General features: G+C 35.4%; 1 protein-coding gene across 6 annotated transcripts in view; it reads left to right on the top strand.

Annotated features, from left to right (window-relative positions):
• Positions 1-27,033, top strand: part of RB1CC1 (RB1 inducible coiled-coil 1) — a 68,885-nt gene extending 41,852 nt beyond the window's left edge. For 3 of the 6 annotated variants that reach the window (XM_030444395.1, XM_030444399.1, XM_030444398.1), the window contains 11 exons: positions 1,641-1,767; positions 5,218-7,133; positions 11,921-12,080; positions 13,513-13,621; positions 13,789-14,029; positions 16,152-16,203; positions 17,381-17,428; positions 20,815-20,873; positions 22,821-22,957; positions 25,647-25,717; positions 26,065-27,025. In XM_030444395.1, coding sequence (XP_030300255.1) covers positions 1,641-1,767; positions 5,218-7,133; positions 11,921-12,080; positions 13,513-13,621; positions 13,789-14,029; positions 16,152-16,203; positions 17,381-17,428; positions 20,815-20,873; positions 22,821-22,957; positions 25,647-25,717; positions 26,065-26,142 — 2,998 coding nt within the window. In that variant the 3' untranslated portion in view covers positions 26,143-27,025. Of the gene's footprint in view, positions 1-1,640; positions 1,768-5,217; positions 7,134-11,920; positions 12,081-13,512; positions 13,622-13,788; positions 14,030-16,151; positions 16,204-17,380; positions 17,429-20,814; positions 20,874-22,820; positions 22,958-25,646; positions 25,718-26,064 lie in introns of all 6 variants that reach the window. The other 3 variants (XM_030444396.1, XM_030444394.1, XM_030444397.1) reach the window with 3 other exon arrangements.
• Positions 27,034-27,304: the final 271 nt, after the last annotated feature.

Here is a 27,304-nt window from a genome sequence, read left to right as displayed (position 1 = left end):
GCAGTAGCCTAAGTTCTATGGAAAGTTCTTTCTAGGAAATGATTGCTCCCTGTCAGTATGACCTCAATCAGATGCTGCATGTATCCATCATCCCTCTGCTAGAAGAGATCTGCAATTACATTTTTGCTTATAAATCCCACAAAAGATGGTAAGGTAAAAATACAAAAGGAAGATGCTCCACTGTTGTCTGTCAGGTTTGCCAGAAGTATCAGCCTGATAGCTGGTACTGGTGCACAGTGCAGCAGGAGCTGGATTGGCTGAGTTGTACTAGCATTCTTTTTTCTTTTTCTTTTGTTTTTGTTTTGGTTTTTTGTTCACAATTCCTGACCATCCATATTGTTTTGCTGCTGGAATTAAATAAGTATAGTGAGCTTAGTCTGCTTAACACTAGATCTGCCCTTGATTGTGTTACAGCTGATACACCCTGTCAGTTTCTCTTGTTATATGCTCTTAGTGATTCTGCAGGAAAAAAAATAGAAACTGTAGTATCATATTGATTAATTTTTGCTTGATTTTGAGGTTTGTGACAATTTTACAACCTTCCAGGGGAGTTTGGACTGAGTTCAAGAAGAATTTGGTCTTGGTATTACCAGAAAACCAATCGCTAACCTAACTCTTTTTCTTGGTTTGAATTGTAGTGACATAGCTTTCCACTTGATGGCAATAGAGGTGGCATTATATCACATTCTTCTTGATTTCTAGATTCACAATTGCTTTTTGATGGAAATACTGATAATAGTGGTGGACTTGCAACTCGAGTGAGCAAAGCTATTGTACATCTTGGTAGAGATTGACCTTCGGAAGAAACTTTAGAGCAGTACTTTCTTTTTCATCAAAAGATGTTTAATGTCTAAAGAGCAAGCAATAGGAAAACAGTGACCCACCACTACACTTTTCTGTCAGCAAAATACTCCTGAGCTTCTTAATAAAATGATACTTCTGTTTGTTTACTATGGTTCAGCCTTTGCAAACCTTAACACAGATACGTTACCTCAGAATACACTGAAGCGCAGTCTACTGTTATCATATTGTTAGTCTATACAAACTGCTTCATGATATCAGTGAAGCTGTTCCTGAACAAGTGAAAAATTATGGGTATATGGACTGTCAAGAAAATTTTTAAAATGCTGCTTTTCCACAGGTCTAGGAAACTTGTAAACAAAGCTTACCGTTGCAACACTTGCAACATGATCACAACATTTATCAGTCTTTTAATTCAGGTTACTTGTCAGTACAATAAAATAATAGTGAATTAATAGCTAAAGAGAGGATTGGAGAGAATCCAACTGGAGATGTCATTTGCAAACATAAGTGCTTCGGTTACAAATCTAATCAGTATCAGTTCTCTTCCTGTTATTGTAACTCTAGGTACTACTGGTAGAATCTTTCCTCAGAAGGAAAGACTGACACAGTACTTTCCCATCATCCTGTTTATCATATGTACTCCTTCGAAGCTCTTAGGTTCTTACTTTAAAATGCAAATACCAAGTCTTAAAAGGATTTTCCATATAAAGCAAAAATAGTACAAACCTTATGCAGAGTGAAGCTTAGTCTGTTTTTAATATACACTTAATAATTGATTATTCTTCAATATTAGATTTACAATGTGGAAAAAAACCTAATCCTTTACTTTTTTTAAGGGTTCCCATACTTTGTGACTTTGAACCTCTTCACCAGCATGTACATGCTCTACATAACCTGGTAAAGGCAGCACAGAGTTCGGATGAAATGTCACAAACTATTACAGACCTGCTGAATGAACAAAAGGTATTTTTGTTTTTTCTTTACCAAGAAGAGAATATGCCATTTTAAAGTGTAGCATATTTTCATAATATTGCTTTATTAGCCACTTCAAAAATAAACTTTGTTTTTCCAGGTGTAAAGATTCGTTGGTCTCTCAACTGCATAATGGTGGTTTTATTTCTAAACACATTCCAGTTGATACTCCAAGAATTCTGAGCTCTTTAATGAGTGAAGTGAATACATCTGGACAATAGTCAAGACATACTTAAACCTCCTAAACATTTAACAGATGCTAAGATTCAAAAGAAATTGTAGTAGAATTATTCTGTTGTTTTTGTATTCTGCCATGTTCTCAAGTTTCTGTGTGCAGAATGTGAGCATTTTGGCTTTTTTGCTTTAGTTTGTGTTGAATTAAGTTGCTGTTACTTCTCTAGATTTTAAGGTTAAGTACTTTTGGCACAAGCAGTTAAGGAGAGTTCACGGCCTTGGTTGTCTTCATTAGCCTGAGTATTGATGTCACCTACTCCTTTCTTGCAGTCCTGTTTTGGGGAGAAGGGAAGAAATACGTGCATTTTTTCTTCTTCTGAATTAAGAAGGAACAGATGGCAAGAAGATGTTTTCCTAGTTTCACTCTGCTTGTCAAACAGATTCTGTTTCTGCCAGTCGCTTTTGATTGCTTCTGAGTATTCATCCTCTAACTTTCATAATTCACCAAACAAGGTCCTTGTAGCTTCTGACTGTAGCCTGTTCTTGTGAAACTGAGTGAATTTAGCAATGCTTAAAATTTTATGTGAAGTTGACTGCTTCAAATTTGGTTTCCTTATCAGTTTTGCTGCAGAAAAAAACACAACAGGTGTCATGAAGTTCTCTATTTTCTTATTCCTCTGGGACTTGTTCAAGAGATTTACTGGAAGTCTTGAATTTATGTAAAATATAAGATCTGGGCTGTTCTTTGTGCTGTAGTGAAGAGAAGATGTGTAATTTAGGTCATGCCTTGGCTCTTTTCTCTCTTTATGAAGATCCATTTTCATATGAACAGATAATAACAAAACTGACAAAGCCTAATCACTGGAATGGCTAGGAGCAGTGTAAATTCTGTGAAATCTAGGAGTTGTCTGTACATGCTCTTGCAATAGGCCATGTTCTGCAGTATGAAAGTCCACCCGCAACTTGGAACATGCTAAAATTTATCATAAAAGAAACAAGAATAGTGACAGGTGCTCTAACCTTAATTTTTCACTAAGACTTGCAATGTTAGAAGAGTGAAATAAATTGAAGGAGTAACTTAATTTTTTAAAAAATGCGTAATAATGGTAGAAGAATAAACAGCCACACTTGTTGAAGCCTTGATGCTTTCCCCTTTTTGGTTCAGACTTACTTATCTATGAAAATTTTATCAGTTTATAGCTGCACTAAAAAGTTGCTTAACAAATCAGTAAACTCAGTTCTTTCCACTCTTCTGTCTTGCTGTGTGTTACCCAGTTTGGATTCTTGACTGACTTAAAAGTGTCGGCTGCTTAGACAGATTTGGCTAATTTTCTCTTTCCTTAAAGTAAATTGCATTGCACAGTCAGAGCTTGGCCATTCGTGATGTTGGCTTGAAAATGCCACATGCAGTCCTTTGGTATGAAAAGTTTCTCTTGTAAGAGCAGCTGCCTTTCATGAATCTACCATTTGTTCTAGCTAAGTTTGAAATTCTAACACTCCTTGTAATCTTTCCAAGAATTGCCCCACTCCCTAACTATGTTTATCATAGTAACATAACTAGAACAAGGCATACAAGACATGCATACGTTGCCCATGGGTTGTAAATAGACTAGGCAAAGACCAGTCAACAAAGTCTTTCATACAGTTTTAGCTGCTCAAAAATGTGAGGTTTAACTCTTCACTAGGTAGCAATCTGTTAGTCTAACTAGAGACCCAGTTTACAGCAGCCACTGCAGAGGCTTGAAATTTGTTACAGTCCCAGGATATGAGGAAACCAAGATCATTAGAGCGTTGCTCTTCACTGTGACATGTTTTTCATTTTTTCTTCTTCATGCTATATCTTTATTCTTTACCTTCTATGATGATTCTGCAGGGGAGCCAAGAGTAGATGCCATCTTCCTTTTGCATGGGGCTTTCTGTAACCTTTCTGTGGGGTCTAATAATGCTCACAGTCTTTGAAGGTGTCTGTTTCTGTTCTGAGAAACTGCAGATAATATTATTGTTGACATTAGAGCTTTTATATTCCCTGTTGTATTCCATGGTTAAAAGTATAAGGTTCTACAGGTTGACTGTTCCTAGTTCTTATAGACGTGAAGATAGTAAAGGAAGAGATCTCTATAAGAACTAGGAACAGTCAACCTGTAGAACACATTTCACTTACTTTGTCAAGCAGAGTTTGCAAGCAGTATACTTATGTCAAATCTATTAAATAAATAGCAAAGATAAGAAATCTATAACTGAAATGTTTTCATGTAGATATCTCATACTGTAAGTTGAATTGTTAGCCACAAAGAAGAAGCTTGAAAATTGCAGAATGTAGCCTGTTTGCACAGTCTCTAAGGCCTTTCTGAAGTTGATTACATTCTTAAAGCATTTCAAAGTGGTGTTTCATGGAATTTCAGCTACATAGAAATAACGTGGCCTGCAGTTACAGCTATTAAAGCTATGATATATCAAACTTCAGCTGAATTCACTTAAATTTTACTTTTCTACACTGCCATCGAATATATGTCATCTTAAAAATAGACTGGTTTTCAAACACTGCATGAATTCATTCTTTACAGCTGAGTATGCATTGGAACTTGATCTTGCTTTATAATTCATACAGTAGAGAACAAGAATTGATGATAAAACCCACTCAGACTGTGATGTCTCACGTTCTGGAAAGTCAGTTTGTTGCTTTTAATTAGAATGTGCCCTTCATTATACTGCACTTCTATGCTCTCACAAGCAGAACAGTTCTCATGCATGTTCTTCATACAGTAAAAGAGATATTTTGTTGTGGTAAAATTTTATGTAAACCTGCTTACAAACCTTAGCATATTAATAGTGGCTGAAATACGCTGATTATAATAGCAGCAATAGCAGTAAAAATACTTAGTAAAATATTTAGTAAAAAAATTATTAGGAAAACTGAAATCAATAGGCTGTTAGAAGACAAAGCCCATTTCTGACTGGTTATTTCAGGCTTTTTGTCATTCAAACGTATGTTTCAGACTTTTAAAGTAAAATTATATGTGATCTGTGTAGGACTTCAATATTTATGAGTTTACAGATAGTGAATTTTTGAAACTTATTAAAAAACTCTGAATTTCTACAATTTTTACTTACATTTCAGTACATGATTTAAATTATTAAAAAATTCAAAAATTTTCAAATACATGTCATAAGTTCTTATTTTACCTGATACGTCTTAATCAATTTAAAATACTAAAAGCTTTTCCCATCACTTCATTAACTATTTGTTTCCTATTTTACAAATTGTAGGCCTCCAATAGCCAAGCATCACCACAATCTGCTACCACACCAAGGATGGAAAGTGCAACAGGAACCGTAATTGCTACCTCTTCAAGAACTCCTCCATCACTCAGTCTTCAGGGTCCCCTGTGTCCTCCCGTGTGTCCCCCAGCTCCATTAGAAGAGTTGTCTCCAGACAGCATTGATGCTCATACATTTGATTTTGAAACTATTGCCCATCCCAACTTGGAGCAAGCTCTCAAGCAAGGTTCATTAGACTTGGATTCATTAGCAGAAAGTCCAGAATCTGACTTTATGTCAGCAGTAAATGAATTTGTAATAGAAGAAAATCCAGTATCTCCTAATGTAATAAGTGATCCACAGAGTCCAGAAATGATGGTGGAGTCTCTTTATTCTTCAGTTATCAATGCAATAGACAGTAGACGTATGCAAGATACAAGTGCTTGTGTAAAGGACACTTCAGTAGAAAATGCACCTCTCAGTGTTTGCATGGAGAAGTGCAGGGCTGCTGCCCAAGACTCAAAGGTACATTTAAGAGTTATAAAAGAAGATCTTTGCCAGTTTAGAACACTTGTACAAAGAGAACGGTGTGACTTTTCTAATTCCTTAAAATGCACTTCTCTAGAAATAGTAAATACTATCGAGAAGGTAAAACTTTCACTTGAAAAAACACTAAAAGATAAACATCAAAAAGAATTACAGTCTTTGAAAAGTGAATATGAAACTAAAATTAATAAATTATTGGAAGATGGTGAAGAAAGTAAAATGAAGATTAAAAAATTAAAAGGTGACTTATTAGGCCTCGAGGAAGTTCTTCAGAACAAGAATGATGAATTTGCAATGGTGAAAAATGAGAAAGAAGCTGTAGTTTGCCTTCAGAATGAAAAAGACCAGAAATTACTTGAATTGGAATGCCAAATGGAGACACAAAATTGTGAAATCAAGGAACTGAGACAGTCACGTGAGATAGTACTTGAAGACTTGAAAAAGCTTCATATTGAAAGCAATGAAAAACTACAACTCCTGAGGGCAGAACTTGAAAGTTTAGAGCAAAGCCATTTAAAAGAACTGGAGGACAACCTACAAGCCAGGCATTTACAGGAATTCGAGAAGGTGCTAGCTGAGCACAAGGACTGTTTAGATAAATTAAAAAAAGAGAACCAGCATAAACTTGAACAAATGCAGGAATCTCATGCAGAAGTAATGCAAGAGAAACAGCAACAAGTAGAAGAGTTACAACTGAAAGTTTCAGATTTGTCTGATTTGAGGTGCAAATTAGAAGTTGAACTGGCCCTGAAAGAGGCAGAAACTGATGAAATGAAGCTTCTTTTGGAAGAAACCAGAAATCAGCAACAAGAGACCTTAAAATCTCAGATTGATAAGGAAACTGAAAGCTTAAAAAAGGAGATAGATAAATTAAATAATAAAATTCAAACTAACAGTGATGAATATCAAGTGGGCTTATCAGAACTAAGGACCCTGATGACAATTGAGAAAGATCAGTGCATTTCTGAGCTAGTAAACAGATACGAAGAAGAATCGAATTTGCTTAGAACTGAACTAAATAAAGTAACAGTTCTTCATCAAAAAACTTCTGAGGCAGAAAAAAGACTTTCAGAGCAAATAGCAGAACTGCAAAGTAAGTTAGAGTTGGAAGCGAATGCCCTAGAGAAGGAAAAAACAGAAAAACTCTCTCTGTGTGAGCAGCAGGAAAAGTATGAAGCTATTATCCATCAGCTTAAGGAAGAGAAAGAAGTGTTGGTATCTACCCAAGAACAAGACAGGCAGTTGCTCATTGAGAAGCTCAATTGTGAAAAAGAGGATGCAGTACAAACTGCTTGTAAAGAGTTTGAATTACAGAGGGAAGCTGCTGAAAAAGGGCTTTTGGAAAAAATAAAACAACTTGAGATGCAAGTAAATCAGAGGTACAGTAAGAATTAACCTGCTGTGTTTTTTCTAGTTTTTTAAAGTAATTACTACAATATATTCATGATGCACTGTGCATTAAGTAAAATCTTTTTGTAACAGTACTTATCTGGGTTGGTTTCTATCTTCAGGTTTCAAGTTAATTCCATTTTATACTTAGGTGATATTCCTGTGTATGTAGTTAAATCTAAAAGAATATGACATGTCTTATACAATGTTATTTCCAGTCAGCAATGAAGGTTTTTTTACTTCTAGTAATGTTATGTTGAAGCACTGTTTCCACAGGAGCATTGTTGCTTTAAATCCAGTTTTAATGGTTTCAGCCTCTCTATTTTCCTGTCTATTTCTCTGGTGTTAGCACTCTGTGAGGATGCAGTGGCTAGCATTTACACTGATAACTTTCTCTTATAGGCTAACTATACTAAATTGATTCTAATGGTGGCATGAAAAAGTATTGAATATATACAATTGACTGAGAACTGCCCCATGGCCCCCTGGACTTGTATTGCCTTTAGCTGCCACATTATGTATTTCAGGGTCTTCAGTTTGAGCTATAAAATGCACACACATGCAACATAAGTTTAATGAACATTCTAACATAATTTTTTAAAATTATTAATTTCTGTTTTTCCAGTTTAGAAAGAAATTGTTATTTTTCCTTTGCCTAGAATTTCTGTCTGACTTTTCGTATCTCATCTACTTATTAGTTCATAATACCTGTCATTAGAGTACATTATGGTCTTGTGGAATATAAATAATAGGATTTTTCTACTTTACTACTGCTTAGAAACAGTGTTCTATTTTGAATTGCTAGAATTTGCTGTTTATGTTCTTGAAGTGTGAAGGAATTCAGCAGATAGATCCTCTTTGTAAAATACCTAAATGGAGCATTTTTTTCTAGGTATTAAGATGCACCAAATAAATGAAATGGAAGAGACCAGTAAAATGTACAAGACAGCCATAAAACCAGAATAGTACTGTAGAATACGAATACAGACTTAAGTTGGCATTTTATTTTTGAATTTCAATGTAATTAAAAAGAAAAAAAATGGAGCAAGAGGTTACGAGAGGGTATGCTGAGTCCAGCATGTGTATACAATTCACTTAGAGTGCAAGGGAAATCTGAATATCCACTTAAATCCTATTACCTCAGGATTTTTATAGTGTTGTGTGATGTGATCTGATGTTTCAGTGCCTGTGGTTTGTAAGTCAGTGTATGAAAAAATTTGTCAAGTTCATGGGTTTTTTTAAATAAGATTGGGATATGATGAAATTAAGAAGTTCCCTTAATTCAACCAAATATTCTTTTAATTATAGTGAAATGAAAAGAAAAAATATAAACCTTATGTTCTTTTGTATGTATTAATATGCTATAGAAATTTTTGAAAAGTTAGACTTGACAGGAAAAAAACATAGCTGTGTCATCTGACATTTTTAAAATTCACCATCTACACTTAAATTTTAACAGCTTTTTAGCACCACTGTGTGTATTCTTATACAAACTAAAAAAAAGATAGTAATGTATTTCAGAGAAATATTACCTGCTTCAGTCTAAAAAAGTATTAGTAGTTTGCTATGAGTTCTGTTAGGTGATTTAATTTTCTATGTAACTTGAAAATATATATTGCCTTTTAAGACTCCGTGTTATGCCCTTAATCTGCTGTTAGTTTTTTTCCTCCAGGAATAGAGACAGGCTGTTTTTTCTCTCCAGAGGGCATGTATGTTATGTGAATCTGTCTTAATATTTCAGTCACTGTCTAGCTGTTTGGTTTTTAAGTTCCTGAAACCCCAAGCTGTGTCAGTAATTCAAGTTGACTTATTGTAACTCAGTTACTGTTTGGCAGTTAACTTGTAATGGTAGAAACCAATTTTTATTTTGCATGTGTCTGTATGCTTGTCAAATAAATGCCCATTTCCGCACGAGCAATGTTACATTACCCAGCTAGAAGGCAAAAATAGTGTAATTTAACCCTAGTGTTGCGCAAGTATCAGCCTTGAACTTCTATGATAACCACCAAAAATAGTTTGTGACAAAGAAATGTTTATGGTCCATGCATTGCCAATGTGAAAATCAATTTGTTTTGGTTATAACGTGCCCAAAATTCAAATAACCTTAACTAGGAAAGGTGGTAAAACTGCAAGGCATTTGTAACTCTCCTAATTCATCTTTCAACTGGATGTACTAACCAAGGCTAACTGAAAAGCACAGCTTCTGTGGTGATTTTCATTATTAAGCAGTTTGCTGGTTTTTTTAAGATTCATAGCATTATACAGAATGCTAAAAATAGAATACAAATCCTCACTGCTTTGAAAAAAATAACAGCTTTGGTTTCTTCCAGCCTTGGCACTGTCCAGGCACTTCTGTCAGATCAGGCCACCATCAGCAGTGAAACTTGCCTGTCAAGCACACATTTTCTTTCACATCTAAGCTTAATTAAGAAATATATTGAAATTTAATCCAGCTCTTAACTGATTTCTCAGTGGCATATAAAAGATCTGCCTGGATGTCTCATGACTTATGTTCTCTGCTTATTCTGATTTCTGGAATGTCAAAGGTTGTTTTGCCACTCTGAGGACTTCAGTTGACTTTCAGGGCTATTTAAATAAAACTTCCATCCTTTTTGAGTGCATGGTGACTGCATAATACTTTGCATCTTCAGTATACATCCCTGTGGTAGAACAATGGTAGTATTGATAAATACATCCTTTGTTATCTTAGAATCATAGAATTGGCTGGGTTGGAAGGGACAGTAAGTACTGTGTTTACTTTCAAAGGAACCACAACTTCAGAAGAAATTCCCTTTTGAAAACACTAAAAAAAGACCAGTGTTGTCACTGTTGTCTTAGTTGTTGAGACCTTTGAAGATTACGTGTGTAAACCAAATACCTAGTTTATTGAGGAGGTTTAAAAGCTACTAATGAATGTTAATATTCTTTACTTGGCTGTCGTGTGCAAGCTGTCAGTAGGCCAGGCAGCCTGTCTGAAAGGCAGATGATCCCTCCTTTTTTTAGTGCAGCCAGCAGCCTCAGGTTTAGGCTGGTATCTTTCAGATAATCTGGTATGATACGACACTGAGCTTTTATTGCTTATAAATTAAGATGCAGGTTCACCTTCTCTTTTACACTCCTCAGACAAGATTATTCTGTGCTTTCTTAAGTTGCTAAGGAGGACTGAAGGCAAAACAGAGGTAGGCTAATATGTGCCTCATTGTACAGTGGAGCAAAAACTCTGTAGAAATGACTTGAATTAATTGTTTAATAGATGCCTAAATTGCCGCCCAGTATAATTTTAGGTTCTTTTCTTTCTCTGCAATTCAATCTTCTTTCATATTCTCCATGCTGGAGACCTTTCTGCTGTGTCTGATGTTTTATAGCCCTTAGTCTTAAAGTACCTTTGTGCTCAGCATATTCTGTGATTACTTAGCATCAGATTTATTGTCGAATTGCTTTAATTATGGGAGAGTTCTGAAGGCTTTGCATTTTGACATACTGAAAAATCTCCAGGGACTTGATACGTCACTGTTCCTCCTACTGCTTTCCACACCTTCTATTATGTTAGAAAACAAATCTTCTCCCTCAACGAAGTTGCAAAATGAGAGCCAGTGTAGTCTGCTAAAAAGCAAAGTTCCCAAGAGTGAGAATTTGCTGAGATGCTAGTGTTGGGCCCCGTTCTGTTCAATATCTTCATTGATGATCTAGATGAGGGGATTGAGTCCATCATCAGCAAATTCGCAGATGACACTAAGCTGGGGGGAAGTGTCAATCAGCTGGAGGGCAGGAGGGCTCTGCAGAGGGACCTGGACAGACTGGAGAGTTGGGCTGATTCCAATGGGATGAGGTTTAACATGGCCAAGTGCCGGGTCCTGCACTTTGGCCACAACAACCCCATGCAGCGCTACAGGCTGGGGACAGAGTGGCTGGAGAGCAGCCAGGCAGAAAGGGACCTGGGAGTCTGGATTGACAGGAAGCTGAACATGAGCCAGCAGTGTGCCCAGGTAGCCAAGAAGGCCAATGGCATCCTGGCCTGTATCAGGAACAGCGTGGCCAGCAGGTCCAAGGAAGTGATTCTGCCCCTATACTCAGCCCTGGTGAGGCCACACCTCGAGTACTGTGTCCAGTTCTGGGCCCCTCAGTTTAAGAAGGATATCAAGGTCCTGGAGCAGGTCCAAAGGAGGGCAACCAGGCTGGTGAAGGGACTCGAGCACAGACCCTATGAGGAGAGGCTGAGGGAGCTGGGGCTGTTCAGCCTGGAGAAGAGGAGGCTCAGGGGAGACCTCATCGCTGTCTACAACTACCTGAAAGGAGGTTGTAACCGGGTGGACGTTGGTCTCTTTTGCCAAACGACTTTCAACAAGACAAGAGGGCATGGTCTTAAGTTGTGTCAGGGGAAATTTAGGTTAGATATTAGAAAGAATTTCTTTACGGAGAGAGTGATCAAGCATTGGAATGGGCTGCCCAGGGAAGTAGTGGATTCTCCATCCCTGGAGATATTTAAAAAGAGACTGGATGTGGCACTCAGTGCCATGGTCTAGCAACCGCAACGGTGGTAAAAGGGTTGGACTCGATGATCTCTGAGGTCCCTTCCAACCCAGCCAATTCTATGATTCTATGATTAAAAAACTGATTTGTATATTAGTGATGACTTTAAGTGGAATACAGTATTTATTAAACATTTCTGAAGGATGTTTCAAGTAGGAACCTATGACTTTTGTGTATTTGCTTATTGTGTATAATCTGGTACTCTGTATATGCTGCAAATTTAAAGCCTAAACTTTTTTTTTTTAAGTCCTCCCACTGAATCATCTGCTGAATCAAACCTGGTTGCTGAACTTCAAGAGAAGCTTCAGGAAGAAAAAATGAAATTCTTAGAGCAACTTGAAGAACAAGAGAAAAGAAAGAATGAAGAAATGCAGAACATCAGAACATCACTTACTGCAGAACAACAAGTAAAGCTGATTCTTTTTTATTATTTTTGCTTCCATGACAGTTTTGTTCTTTTGTTGTCTTGAAGTTGTGGAGTTAGGTTTTTTGGCTATGTAATACATTATAAATTTGTGCTACTATTTGAAGCCAGGAAAAGATGTGAAAATTTTTGACTGCCGACACTAATGCAGAAGTAAGCCTTATATAGTGAATCTAATAGGACCATTCCATATATTACATTGGTGATTTTAAAGTGTCTTTTTCCCATCTAAATATGCCTTAATATGCAATTTTCCTCATTCTCTAATAGTCTTCATTTGTGTAGCAGTGTGGAATGGAAAGCTCTGAGGCATTAACAGGAAATTCCAGGAAAAAGATGGAATTTTCTATCTTGAAAAAGCAAAACAAAAAAATCCCACCCCACCAAAAAAACACAACCCACAAAAAACCCAGTCAGTATCAGTGTGCACCAATCAGTGCTGAAAGCTTAGTGGACTGACTGAATTTTGTGGAGACTGAACTTCACTGTTGCTGTCATTTTCTTTGCAGTGAAGTTATCTGAGAGGTGTTGCTTATGCTGAGTATGTGTGATAGTTCTGTTTTCCAGATTTTGTAAGGCGTGTAGCCTGTCAAAGAGTTTGCATTTTAAGAGTGAAAGTTGGTAGGCAGGTATCAGGACAGTCTTACAATTCGCTGAGAAAGTGAAATTGCATTTTAAAATATGCTTTTAATAGATGGCTATTGGCAGGTTCTGTCTGTCTTTTCAGACTAACCTTAAGAGCAGAAAGGGTGTAGCATGGTAGTGGCATCTAGCAATGATTGCTAGAAGGACTGAAAAAGCAGGAAGATTTGTCAGACTAATCCTGAAGGATATGCTAGGATAAGCAATGTTCATTTACTCAAGCCAGAATTCCTGTATGACCTCTGTATTAATTAATTTTTCACTGAAGAATTACTACATGGCTTGAAATGTATTTTTAATTTGGATTCTGGTATATTAGTCTAATTTATGATTAATGGCTTCTTAATTACATGTAATACATCTTGTTGTAGCACAACTTTGTCTAAATAACCATTTTAGTGCTTAGCATAACTGTTTTTAATGTAAAACATGCAACTGTTATACATAAACAGGAATATGTGTTATGTTTTTAGAAACCAACAACCAACAATTTTTTTTCCATGATGATTTCTTTACAGCATGTGTATATTGGGCTTGGGGGAACAAGAGGGATAAAAATAGCAAATACAATTACAGAGAAACCTCAAAACAAAATTTAGAAACATGGTATTACCAAAGTAATACGAAAGCAAGTTTAATTCTTTGTTTAGTTGCAGTTTAGGAATCTGAAATGTGATTTTTTTTTTAATACTTTTTGTATTCTAATGGTGCGCTTTGAATTCCACTTTTATAGTATTTTTCTTATTTCAGTAATGCTTCTTTCTTCTTTTCAGACAAACTTCAACACTGTTCTGGCAAGAGAGAAAATGAAAAAAGAAAGCATAATTAATGATCTTAGTGACAAATTAAAAACACTTACCCTACAGCAAGAAAAAGATAAAGGTAAGCTAAGTTGTGGAAAAATATTAATCCTTTTTAATAGGACAGTTCCATTGGCTACAGCTTGGGTTTGATCTTTGTTGCTGTTGTTAAAAGAATTTTTATTACTTTATTGCTGTTGTTAAAAGAATTCTTTTATTCAAAGAATTTATGATCTATTTATCAAATAGATTTGATTGAAACGCTTTCTGAAGATCGAGCTCGCTTACTTGAGGAGAAGAAAAAGCTGGAAGAAGAAGTTAATAAACTGAGAAGTAGTAATTTTTCTCCATCAACCTACTCAGCAGCAGCTTCAGAAGCTTGTGGAGCCTGTGCAGCTGATATTCCCTCTGACACAGACAGATTGGTTTCTGACTTTGCAGCAGAAGGGAGAATGGACTCCACAATGGAAACCAGTATGATGGCTGTGCAGTAAGTATCAGGCATTATTATAGAAATATGCAAACCATGCTCTTGTTCTTTGTGTGTGCTGTTGGCTACTGTGAAGTGCAAAGGAGCATGTTCAATGCTTTTTCTTCTGCCTTTGGTTTTCTTGCTAAGAACTGTCTTTTAAATGTATGCATGTGATCGTGGTATCGCAGCCATCAGAAGTGTGCATATACAGGTGTATTTTCTGTTTTTTCATTACTGACTTCCATTTGGAGTACATGGAGTTCAGAGCTTTAGTTCTTACCTTAGATGTACCTAATTTTGTAAAAAATTTTTAATAGTAAAGGCTGTCTGATGTTTCAAGAGAATGGGTCATAATGAAGCATGCAAAAATCTTTTTTTTTTCTTTTTTCATTTTCTTTAACATTTATTTCTCTTGACAAATGTTGAGCTTAAAAATTATGTACTAAAAGGAGCACTTTTATAGTACATGTACTTCCTGACTAGCATCAGAAAAAATTAATTACATGATATGTGTGTATTAAAATAGAACTCATATACAAGAAAATACTGGGCTATTATCTTGCATAGTGCAGTATGAGACTCCATTCAGAATAGATTACTGGGAGAGAGTTCAGGCAAAAAGCACGAAGAAATTTTGTCCAAAGCATTCGGATTGGTTTTGTTTAAACTCCATATAGAAACTGGAGAAAACTTGAAAAATTAAAAAAATCTAAAGTATAAGTATGCTTCGGCTATATCAGCCTAAAAAGCCTGAAATAGATGAACATTTAGTATTTTATACTAATTCATGAAAACTGTTCTTCATGCTAGCACGTTCTACCTCCTTGTGGCAGAATATAGCAGTTGTTTAATTATCTTGTACTAGGAATAATCACTTGAATATCCTTTCCTACCATGTCTAAAGAAATTTAAACTGTAAGGCACTTCTAGATATTAGTCACATGGAATGTTTTCTTTCATGCTTTTACACTTGCATTAATTTTTAAATAGACTTCTAATACCTCAGTTATATTTGCATTGTCAGATTTCCTTTCTTTTCTTCTAATCCTACCATAGATTTTCTCATTTGTGAAGCTGATAAATATCGCAGGCTGTGTCATGGTACCTTTGAGTAAACAGCAAGTTTTGTTCTAGTTGCCTCAGTACAGTGAGATGTTTTGGGAAGACAGATTACAACATCTTATTTAAAATAAAGCAAAAGTTTGTATGTTCTTATTTCCCTTTTATTTCTGAGGTTTCTCAACCTATCTGTGTGTTTTATGATTCAGAAGTGTACCGTGTAATATTTTATTCATTTGCATGGAAAAAAGCTTAGAATCCCAGATTAACTTCATTATACCCTTAATATCATTAAAACTTTTTTCACTCGTTAAGAACACTTGAAAAAGTCGCCCACATAAAGAGCTTTAAAATTTTTACTGTTGTTGAAAGAAAAGCATAATAACTGACTGTAAGTTCCTAGTTGCTGCCCCTTTATATAGAAGCTTCATGGAAGATTCTCAAGCAGTAACATCCAGTGCGTTTTCTCACTTACGTGGCACTCGCCTTCTGAGCAATCCTAGACTTCTGCTTAGCCCTTACAGAAGTAGTTAACCTGACTGGGAATCATACAAGTGGAATGTGGATTTTGGAAGAAGCAAAGCCAGAGTAGAAAGTAATTTAAATATGTGCCTATCACAACTGATGTACCTATCCCCAGATGCTGCACCCAGTGTACTAAATAACTTTGTTGGAAGCAATGGTGCAAATAGTTGTTGCTTACCAAATGAAACTTGCACTGACAGTCAATAAAAATCTGAAATACCCTATATTTAGAAGGAGGATTACTTGTTAAATTCATAATTCTAGTTCTCCCAGCAGGTTTTAAAAAAATGGAAAAGATAAACCTGTGAATTAAAAAGTTTGGCTCAGTGTGCTAAAAGTCAGGTAGTAAATAGGCAGAAATTATGACAAGTTTCTGATTGCTTCTTCCTGGTATGACAGCTAAGGAGCCTTTTAGCTGAAGTAATGATTAGCATGAGTTAATTATAATGTTAGATCTACTTAGCATTTTTTTTGTGTGGGAGTGGTGGGTAAGAAAGATAATTTCTGATCATGAAAACAAAATCCATTTTTAACTTACCACTTTTTTCTCTTGTAGTGAAAATGTCCATATGTCTGAAGAAAAACAGAGGATAATGTTATTAGAAAGAGTGAGTAAATTTTTTTGTGAAGTTAAGCATTGCAGCTAAGTAATTATAAATGTGTATTTGTGAAGTTGTGCTGTGGTCATTTATACTCTTAAGCAATAGAGAATTCTGCCAGTCTTGTAAGTATCATTCCAGTGAATGTTTTTGCATTGTACTTTTTCTGAATCAGTATAATTCTCTCTAGTTATTGAAAGTAAGTACTAATCCCTTATTAGAAGTAGCATAGCTTAAAGTTGTTTTATTCTGTTTATGTAGGCTTCAGTGTGAATTGGTCAGGTGTAGTATTTCTTCTTGGGAAGCACAGGTCATTGATCTAGGGAATTTGGGTAGCAAAAAAAATATTACTTTTTCAAATTAAGGCAATAATTTATCTTGGAAATGGGCAAATTCTTAGACTTCTATTGCTTAGCCCATTATAATTCTACCTGAGGTGCATCATAACCATGACAGTATTTCTTCTTTAAAAAGTGAAATAATGCTTGTTACGATTGTGCTTAAAATTAGGCTTTTCTGAAGTTACTGTCATGCTTTTATGAGGTAGAGTTGAACACCTATACCTCAGCCCCTCTGCTTCTCCCACATACACACTGTAATTTTTTTCTATTACAACTTTTATTTTGAGCACAGCTTTCAATGTACACTGAGTAACTGAAACTTTTTGATGAAATAAAAGTTGATATTCTTGGTAAAAGGCTAGATTAAATATCAGTAGTTACCCTGGAATCTTAAAGAAACTTAAAAAAAAAAAGTTTCTAGCCTTCACAGCTTTCTAATATCACTTAGAATAAAATATGTGATCTGTTAATGGATTGTAGCACTGTATAATCTAAGTGTCTGGATTTTTCTGACTAGCAGCACTTACATGCTTTTTTCTGTCATCTACTTACAAAGGATTACTCCTGGGTAGAAGCTATAAAATAGTAATATGTTGCACTTCTTTTGCTACTCTATTTTTTCTATCCGAAATAGAGGAATATGGACATTAGCATAGTGCATTCTGTAGGACTGGTACTTGATAGACTTCAATTTCATTTTGCATGTCTGTGTTCAAAAAATGTTTTGCTACAGATAGTAAATATGTATATTTTATAGGCAGTCTGGCTCTGGTCATATCAAAGCTTTTTAAAAATGTACTGTGTAAGGTGTATTAATTAGTTAATCAGATCAGATTTTCTTTCAGACTTTGCAGTTGAAAGAAGAGGAAAATAAGAGATTAAATCAAAGATTAGTAAGTATTTGTGCATTGCGTGTCTTAAGTCTCATGACAAAATAAGAAAAGCTTACAGATATTAGTTAAAATCTAAAAATGTGGTTTTAGTAACATAAATGTTTCAAGTGTTCAGGCAAGTGATAAAAATGGGTAACCTGATAACCTTTCAGAGGTACCTCAACTTACCAGTCTTCTCATGGAGAAGACTCCCAGGACTGGAGAGAGCTGTTCTTCCCTAAGAACACAGACTATCCAGGCTTGGGGCAGGGGGAGTTAAATTCTGTGGCACTATGGCTCAGTTTTTCAACAACAGTTGATGGAAGGCCACTTTACAAGTATGTAAATATGCCTTCATGTTAAGCATAAGTAGGAATGTCAGCAATAACTTACAGATTGTGTTTGGAAAAATGTTTGTCATTTTTGCAAGGTGTGAAACTAATTCTGCATTGCAACTGTAAATAGCTGTTGTCTTAAACGTTCAAATAATAATTGACACTTACCCCTGAATCTTTCCTTTTATTTATCCATAGTTTATACCTGCTTAATTCTTCCTGTGTGTATAGGAAACAGGCACATCCTTTGTTAGTTTATTGGTTGGATGGGCTGTACTGATGTCACTTTGTTTAATTGACAGGTGGTATCTAGGAGTTTGGTAGGAACTGATACCTGCATAGCTGCAAATTACCTTTCATAGGAAAACTGTTTGATAAGTTTATCCAGTAGAAGCTGGCATTTTTTTCTACATGGGTGTCAAACCAGAGACAATGGGATAGGATTGACATTTAGCATATATATTTTTGCTACTTCTTCATGTATGAAATTGCAGTTTTTTCAAACACTTCCCATGCCACAATTAAGGTGAGTGCATAGCAACTCTGCCCAGTGCAGGGCGGAAGAAAGGACTGCAAAATGTTTAATAGCATGTTTTATAAAAGATTTTTTTTTTTTACAAAGCCAGTGAAGTGCACAAGACAGTCTTCTAAACCTCTGTAGATTTCCTGAATGAAACTCTTAATCTCTTGTCAGAATAAAATGAATTTGAAGAAAATCGGGTTCTGTACAGGATAAATACAAAATGCTTTTTGTTATTATGATTAATAACAAGTCACATAGAAGAATTTGGCAGCTCATTGGTATCTAAAGCAATTCAAAATCGGTTGCTAAATGGGCATAGTATTCTCAGTTCCTTACTTAAAAATTATTTTTTTCATGGCTAAATGTTTTTTTCTTGTCTTGTCATCCTACTTTCTCCCCCACCTCCAGGTAAGGGACCCAGAAAGGGTTCTACACAACAAAAGAACAGTTTTTCAGGTCACTAACTTTTTCAGCAAAACTTGTGGTTTACCATTGTAAGGAATGAAAAATAAACAGGAGCTCCTTTTAATACCAGAAATGTTATTGCAGGATTTTTGTTATTTTATATGAATTATTGAGAGGGAACCTTTTTTCTGTTTAAGAGCTATTAGGACTCCACTCATAAGACATTCTTTTACTGAGTTTTAATGGGTATGGTCTTAACATTCTAGTTGGTTCTGGTTTTTTTAGATCTAGAAATTAATAGAAAATATGGAAGCCAAACTAGTTTGAATTTTAATACAGCATTTATTCCAGTCTTACAAACCGGTAAGAAAATCTTTGGTCATAACATCTGAGGAGAACTCTCAAATGCTTTTTCAAGTAATCTAAGCAAATTACATGAATTTGACGACTTCCATGTTAGCTGCAACTTTTTTAAGAAAGAAAAGTACAGTTTGATTAAGTAAAAAAAATGTCATCTCTAACAACTACTACTAATAAAATAAAGTGAGATCGGAAGTTGGAATCCATAAAAAAGACTGCTGAAAATCTCATCAGAAGTTGAGAGCTATTTTTGTTGTACTGTGTTCAATTTGGACTCATTTTTTGAGGAAATTAAGAGAAAGGGCTGTGAATAGGCTTCAAGCATATGTTAAGATGGGCTGATTCTTGAGGCTATTTCTGGAGAAGGGGTGAGGGATAAGACTGACAGGAAGTATGCTGTAGGTAACGATACTTGAGTTATAGCTGAAAAAGCATGTGCTTTCTCATGCTTATTTGAAGTATGAGTAATCTAGATTTTAATAGCATGCATTAATGGTCCAGGAAGTAGGAATGTAGCGGGAGGAGCCATTCTTGCTCCTGAAGCTCGACGAGCTGCTGGTCTCTTCCAGGACTCCAGCCACCACACAGCGCTTCCAGGGTAGAAGTGTAGCGGGAAGAGCCTTTCTTGCTCCAGAGGCTCGACGAGCTGCTGGCCTCTCCATGCCTCGCACCAGAGTGAGCTGAGCTTTTTCCTGTGGGTGTGGGTCCCACCTTTATTGGCCCCCTGGTCTTGCTCATGCCCAATAGGGGCCTGTCCTAATCAGGCACAGGTGGACTCACACCCACTCACTGGCAATTCGAGGCACCTGGTTTATCTTGTATCTCTACATAGGAAGCTACAGAAAAACTGCAAGACCTCTTGTTGGAGTTTCTGCAGGGCCAGTATGAATTAGCTTCTATAACAAAGTAACCAAAGGGTAATTAACGTATATATTTATATCAGATCATCTTCTCTATCTGTGCACCTGTATGTAAAGTATGTATCCCTTTGTGGATTGATTCAAAGTAGTGTTACCCATTTTTGTTTATTATTGTCACAGTTACTGTAAGAAGTGTATTCACACTTAAATTAATCTTTAGATCTTAGTTTTCCTATTGAAGTTGGTTCATATCCCAGTGTTAATTTAAACAGATTTATAAGCAAATAGCATGCAGATAGGAGCAAAGAATTATGTCCAAAACCTTATGTAATTGGGTCTTTGTTTTGTCTTAGTAAATTTGACTGCAGTTTTATTCCAGGAGGTGGTGTTCTGTCTAGTTAGAATAAACTTCAGGTTACATGGCAATCCTTAGTATCATGTAGTAGACCATATGAAGTTCAACATACAGAGTTTAAGTGCAATACACATATTTAACCTCCAATGTTTTACTCTCAGCCCTTTTTAGGATGCCAGAGCCTTCTGTACTAAAGTGCACAGTTATGTCTTAAGTCCTGTGTATGATGAGGTCAAATCTTCCCTATCACTGATCTGGAAAGCACTTGTCATTTTTAAATAATGAGGGAGAAGTCAGTTACATAAGAAGTTTCATAATCAAAACCAATAAACAACAAAAGCCCACAAACAAACAAACAAAACCAACCAAGCACCAGATACCAAAAAAGAAACAACCAAACCTGCTATAGAACAGGATAACAGAAAGGCATACTGTTGAGTGAACACAAGATCTGGAAGAACAAACATTGTTTGAAGTCAGTAGCAAGTTATTAATCATATTTTTACCTGCAATGTACATTTGCATTCAGCATGTAAATACTTAATAGCTTTTTTTTTCTTTTTTCATAGATGTCCCAGAGTATGTCTTCAGTATCTTCAAGACATTCTGAAAAAATTGCAATTAGAGAGTAAGTACATGTTAATTTTCATATAAACAGATGGATTTCTGTAGCGAGACGAACCTTTCTTAGGGATCGGTGCTTCCAGGTCTAACCAGGTGTTGTAATAGAGACTTGCGAGCGGTGCTCTAAGTCTATAGCTCACAGAGTGGAACTAGCCTAGATCGGTCCTGTGGCTCGAAGAGCTACTGGCCTCTCTGTTGCCTAGCCCAAGAGTGAGCTCCACTGTGGGTGTGAGCCTCACCTTTTATCGGCCCCCTGGTCCTGCTCATGCTCAGTAGGGGCCCTGCCCTAACCAGGCACAGGTGGACTTGATACCAGCTCACACCCAGTCCTTGGCAATTAGAGGTACCTGGTTGCCTTGTTACTCTACAGATTTGCCTTCAGTAAGAAGTGTGTGGTTAAAGAATGCCACTATTCTGTTCTTGTGCTGGTGAAAAAATAGGTTATTCCTGTCATTTAGCTGTCAGGTATTGAACCATCCCAGTTGGGCATAAATCAAATTATATAAACCTGTTTTTTTTAAACAAAAGAAGGCCTTTCTGAATTCTGTATGTTGGCGGCTTTCTTGAATTCTGTGCTGGTCTTTACATGATTCATAACAATAATACCTCAGAGGATTTCAGGAATCCTCCCAGATGTTGTTTAGATTATGTTTAGTTTATCTGTAACCTTCTTGAAGTCATGCTAAGAAAAAGTAAAAGGAATCCTGTTCACCCTGAATATGTGTAGTGTTCCACTGTATTTCAAGAGAAGTTTAACTTTCCCTAAATCTTCAAAATTTTTGGCTTACCTTGCAAGAATAGAATTAAATTATCTCAAATATTTTGTTAGGTATTATCAGTCTGTTAGGAGTTGTATGTAGAATTGTTGCTGGAAAAAGAGAAAGAAATATTAATTCTTTCAAAATATGAAAACTACAGGCAACTGTTCTTAAGTAATTTATCAGTCTGATATTGAGTAATACATTATCATGGTTTTGGAACAAAAACCAACACTGAGTATCCTTTTAATGTTTTCTGAATTGCACCAAGTTGCATTTTTATTGTAACAAAGTATGTGCAGAATCAGCTTTTCCTGTGAGCATCTGAATATTCTGGCAACTCTTTTGGTAGTCTTTGGTAAGAAAAATATCTGAACGAAGAATTCATCTCTGTAATAGAGTTATATTTATCTAAGTTAGTGTAGTCCAACATCATGATAAATCCAGACAAAAAAGCTTGAACTATTGTTTATTGAATCTGAAAGTGAACTTTCTGTAGAAGATGAGAGATTTCTCTTTAGATTTTCCTATTTTATCTCTAAATATTTTTCTGCAGTCTTTCTTTATGGAAAGTTTTTCCCCTTCTTTCCCATTTCCTTGCCTATCCCCAAAGTCCTAGTGATACTGATCTGTAGAGCTATTTCATGGTCTAGTGCTTAATTTGTAGCTATTTGAGACTTTGTTTCATGAAAAACATATTCTTTAAACTTTACATCAAGTCACCGTGGTTTTTCTTTTGCTTTTAACACTGATTGAAGATTGGACAGCTACATAAATGTTTTTCTATATTTTTCCTGTGTTCAAATTAACCAGTTTAAAATTTCAAGAGTATTTGTAAACACTAGTACAGTGATCATTACCATAACTATTGGTGAATAAAATACAAAATTGAAATGCGGGTATTTTTCTAGGCAGTTCTGATTATATATGAAAGCAATACTGCCAGCTTTGTTGAAAAAATAATTTGAGCTGATAGATGTAGAAGAACATTTCAGAAACACCTTTTAAAAGGTAGAGTGTTCAGTTGACTTGAGAAAATAAAAATGTATGTAAGGTTGACATAACAAGTAGAAACATCTGTTCTGCTGTTCAACTAAGTCTCAGTCTGTGTAAAACCGTGGAAGAAAGGTTAGTATGATTTATGTAATTTTCAGCTTCAGTGTTTTTTTCATTAAGTCCTTTTTTTTTTCCAGTTTTCAGGTTGGCGATTTGGTCCTCATTATCTTGGATGAAAGGCATGACAATTATGTATTGTTTACTGTTAGTCCAACTTTGTATTTCTTGCACTCAGAATCTCTTGCTGCACTGGATCTCAAACCAGGTGAGTGTGGTAAGTGTCAAATTCTAATTATTATCTCCTCCTGCAAATAATAGTATCAACTTTCTAACAGTTTGTGATTTTTGTAAATATACACAATAACTAAGAGTTTCGTGTAATATAGATAGCTATCAGTTCTCTTTGTAGCTTTTGCTATTTGTTTTTTTGCAAAGAAAAAACGAGAAAATGCCAATTTTATATACACCCAACTTGTTGATGGGCAAAACATTCCCATCAGGCTGCTGAAGCTGTTAAGTAGCATGAATAAGGATGTGTAACTCTGTAGGTTTCCAGACCTCTCTTTGTGCTGATTTGTTTTCAAAGTCTTTTTTGGTCAGGAAAGTCAGTACAAAATTCAAAGTAATATGCTCTGTTCTTAATTGTAATACCTGATTTTATGAGATATTTTGAAGCTTGTCTTCAGATAAAATTTGATCTATCTCTAGCTCATTTTCTGCAAAGTGACTGCAATGTATGAACCCAAGTATATCTCTGAAATAACAAAACGTAGATCACAGTATATGGGGATGTGTAATGTTTTTACTGTTTTTACACTCAATTTGCCACAAATTTGTGTTTAGTGGGGCTCATACATTTCTAGACAACAACTTCTGTAAGTTTTGCTTATAACAAGATTGATGGCACATTTGCTTTTCTCCTTAGTCTTGAGGTTCTTGGCTGGTTTTGGCAGATACGTAAACTTACTTAAATTGAAGTATTAATCTTTTTTTTTTAATGCAGACAAATAACAATGCTTTGCACTCAACTATGTGCTACATGAATAAATTAATGTAAATGTCTGTAAGCTAATGTCTTTAAGCTATCACATACAGGGCTTTTGCAAGCCCTCCTGTGCTCCTGATTTTGCAGAAAATGTCCAGGAATGTGCATCCAAATGAAATCTTGCATTAATTTTAATTTATCAGTAAAAGTTTGATACTGCGTATCAGATGTTGTCTGCTTGTTTTGAATAAGCAGCCATTGTAGATTTCAGCTACAATGAAAGAGAATAGCTCTGAAAATAATTGTGCAGTCTCCAGAAGGCCTCCCACCTCTTAACTGAATTCTGAGACTGCTGAAGGTTTTGTGCCATGTGTGTTTTGCAAAGCATAAGGGAAGAACTCTTCTTACTTAGACATGATAGATTCTGAACTGACATCAGTAGTACATACATACTTACCTGTACAAGGTAAAAGCCATGTTGGTTTGTGTACTGTTCTCAATACACAATTCACTAACCTGTCAGCTTTCAGAATGGACTTGGCTTGCTCCATTTCTCACCACTTGCTAACCAGTTGGTTTCAGATTTGAGACAATTGCGTGTAAAACAAACACTAAGACTTAATATTTTCTCTAGGGATGGATTACTTTTTTTTCTAGCTCAGTACTTCAGGAAATCACATCTCGGTTCTATTTCTGCATCAGAGAAGTGGGGAAAATGAAACCCAGAAAACTAGTATAATTTTTGGTAGATTAAAATTCGTGTAGACCTAGGCACTGCAAAGTTTTGTGTTAAGGACTCAGTCTGACCTTTTCTACCAACATACACATATCAAGTTAGTAATTCTCTGTAGGTCCACCTACAGTATTAAGTGTCAGGCATGTAGGCTATTGTACGTTGTCTCCACCTACATTAGGAGCTCTTAGACTTCTGTGACAACTGAAATTGCTGGACTGCAAGGTTTCTGTGTTGTCCCTTATCTTTGGGATATGGAAGCTTTCCTTTGACTATGTAAGGAAAAAAAATGCTGCATCTCTCTCACTATCTTTAGATCAATGAAGTCTGTCAGCGAAGCAAATTAAAAAAAAAAAAACACCTTAGGTTTTATGTAATTCATGCCAGATATGAATACTTTGCACTGATTTATAGGAACGTGTAGTAGAAGATAATCTGCATTATCAATAGCCAGATTAATCTTGAAGGTTAATTTCAAACTGTGGTTCTTGAGTGGTTTAGGTTCTAATACTAGCTAGAGGATCTCATAGTCAAGCTTAGAAAAGCACTGAATTTAGTACTAGGCATAACATACCTAAACTGTTCCTCTGTCTGTTTTGGTGTTTCTTTGTGCCATGATTAGTGATGGTTAGAAAGGTGGAAAGCAAGTAAAACAGTTACCAAATTTTTTGAAATAGAAAACAAATAAGCATTTCCTTACTGTTACAGTATTGGATACAAGCTGGAAATATATGTCCAGTGTCCACTTGTTGCTGTTTTGATGTGTCAGTTTATTATTGAGGTTTTTCACATTTGTCCTTTCCAAGCAGCAGCTGGTACTCTCAGACTAGAATCAAAGCTCGCAGACTTGTAGGGCTTCAACATTATTGGTTTTGAGTAACTTAATTTCCATCAATTTTATAGAAAAATAATCAATAAGGGCAATAGTTATAGCTGAGTACAAAAGACTTTCTGTCAAGCGTGGCTGATGAGTTTTGATTCATTAACTGAATTTCAGTTTTTATTTGCTTTCATCTCTAAAACAAAAATTTAAGCTGAAAAATCCAACCTTTTGAGTGAAAACTCCAGTGACCTGTGCTAACATCTGAACTTTATTTTTGTTAATTTATTTTAGGTTTTCTTTTTAAAATATTTTATGATTTCAATCAAATAATTTGAGCAAATCGTCTTTATCAATGTTGAATGTAAATGTAATATCCTGTTACCTGTAGCTGATTATCTAAAATAAATGTGTTGTCTCTCTAGCTTCAGGTGCATCTAGGAGACCTTGGGTGTTAGGGAAAGTGATGGAAAAGGAATATTGCCAGGCAAAAAAGGTAAGGAAATAGTAATGTACAATGGTCTGATAAAATTAATAGAGGAGACAATCAGATTTAATGTCTAAAATTTTTGAAAAGTACTCTCTTCATAAAAAGTGAGATGAAAATTGTCTGCTATTCCTGCTGTTTTTTAATCACTGAATAGCAAGAGAAGGGAAACAAGTAAAGAATAAGTGAGCAGTAGCTTGGGCAGTTGTATCCAATCTGCCCAGAACCTTGCCAGACTCCAAGGGGTCTCATAAATGCTGAGGGGCGGGAATCAGTTTCTGCTTAAAAATGTAAAAATCAGAGGAGTAATGTTAAATGTGTAATGTAATTTGTTGTGTTTTGGTTTTGTTTCGTAGGCACAAAACAGATTTAAAGTTCCTTTGGGTACAAAATTCTACAGAGTGAAAGCAGTACCATGGAACAAGAAAGTATAACACCACAAAATTTTTGTTCATTCTGTCTCCATTATTTTTTGACTTGTCCTTCAGTGCTCGTTCATCGCTCCAGATACCAGGCCATCTTTTTATACTGAGGTCGTGTGACAAGATACATCATTGATGTACTGCTTTTACTTTTTAACAGGTCACATTTTAGAAACAAGAATTTCATCAAAAACTCTGGCCCTTCCAATTTTTTTACCCAGATAACTTTAGGAGTGTGGACCAAATGAGTTCATTTTCTCAAAGGGCAACCACATGAAACGTGGCTTGTTAGCCATGTTAATTGCCTGTTAAATATACATTAGCTTGTATTTAGATGTTAAATGTTAGCTACCATTATTACCAGCATACGTCCTTTTGTGAAATCATTATCAAAGTACTTGCACTCTTTAACAGATTCTTTATATGTGTAAAATTCATCAACTATTTAAAGAGGAGTGTTCATTGCATGCAGATAATCATATAATTTTTCTTCAACATGAGTTTGCCTCAGTAGATGAATAAAAATAACTACTGCAACTTGTTTCATTACATGAAAATGCTCTTTAATGTTAAAAGAACCCTGGTAATTTGATAGACTGATTTTGAAAATCAGTCACAGTTAGATCTGCAATCTTCAAAAGCACTTTCGATGGATTGATCACACAGATTCTGAAGGGAAGACACCTGTGCTGTTTGTTCAAAGTCGAGCACTTTTCTTCCCAACAAAACAGAAATCTTGTGTTAATCTATTTAGAAAAATCATATTGATGAAATTGTATTTCATGGTTGAGTTTCAGGAAAAAACTCATTGTACATTAACCATACAAGAGTCATTTAAGTAACAAATTATTGTAATTGTAAAAGACATGTAGAATTTTAAAACAATAAAGATTTGAAACTGTATGTGTTTGAAGTATTTGTGTGCCTTTTAAATATTACCTATAATATTAATTTCATGTTTATCTGTTGCAACTTCTGTTTCCTCCAGCAGTTTTACTATATAGAAATACCTACATTTTCCACCAGAGGTAGTGATATTTAACAGCATTTAGGAATTAAGAATTACCTTGTAACAACAGAAAAGATTTTAAGTAGACATATAAATTTTTCAGCATCTTAAACAGGTAAATTACATTTTTCAAAATAGTTTTACTGACTACATTTTTTAAATGTA

This window comes from Calypte anna, chromosome 2 (assembly GCF_003957555.1).
Source record: "Calypte anna isolate BGI_N300 chromosome 2, bCalAnn1_v1.p, whole genome shotgun sequence".
NCBI classification, from domain to species: Eukaryota; Metazoa; Chordata; class Aves; order Apodiformes; family Trochilidae; genus Calypte; species Calypte anna.
Note: the sequence above shows the minus strand (reverse complement) of the source record. Positions and strands in the feature narration are given on the sequence as shown.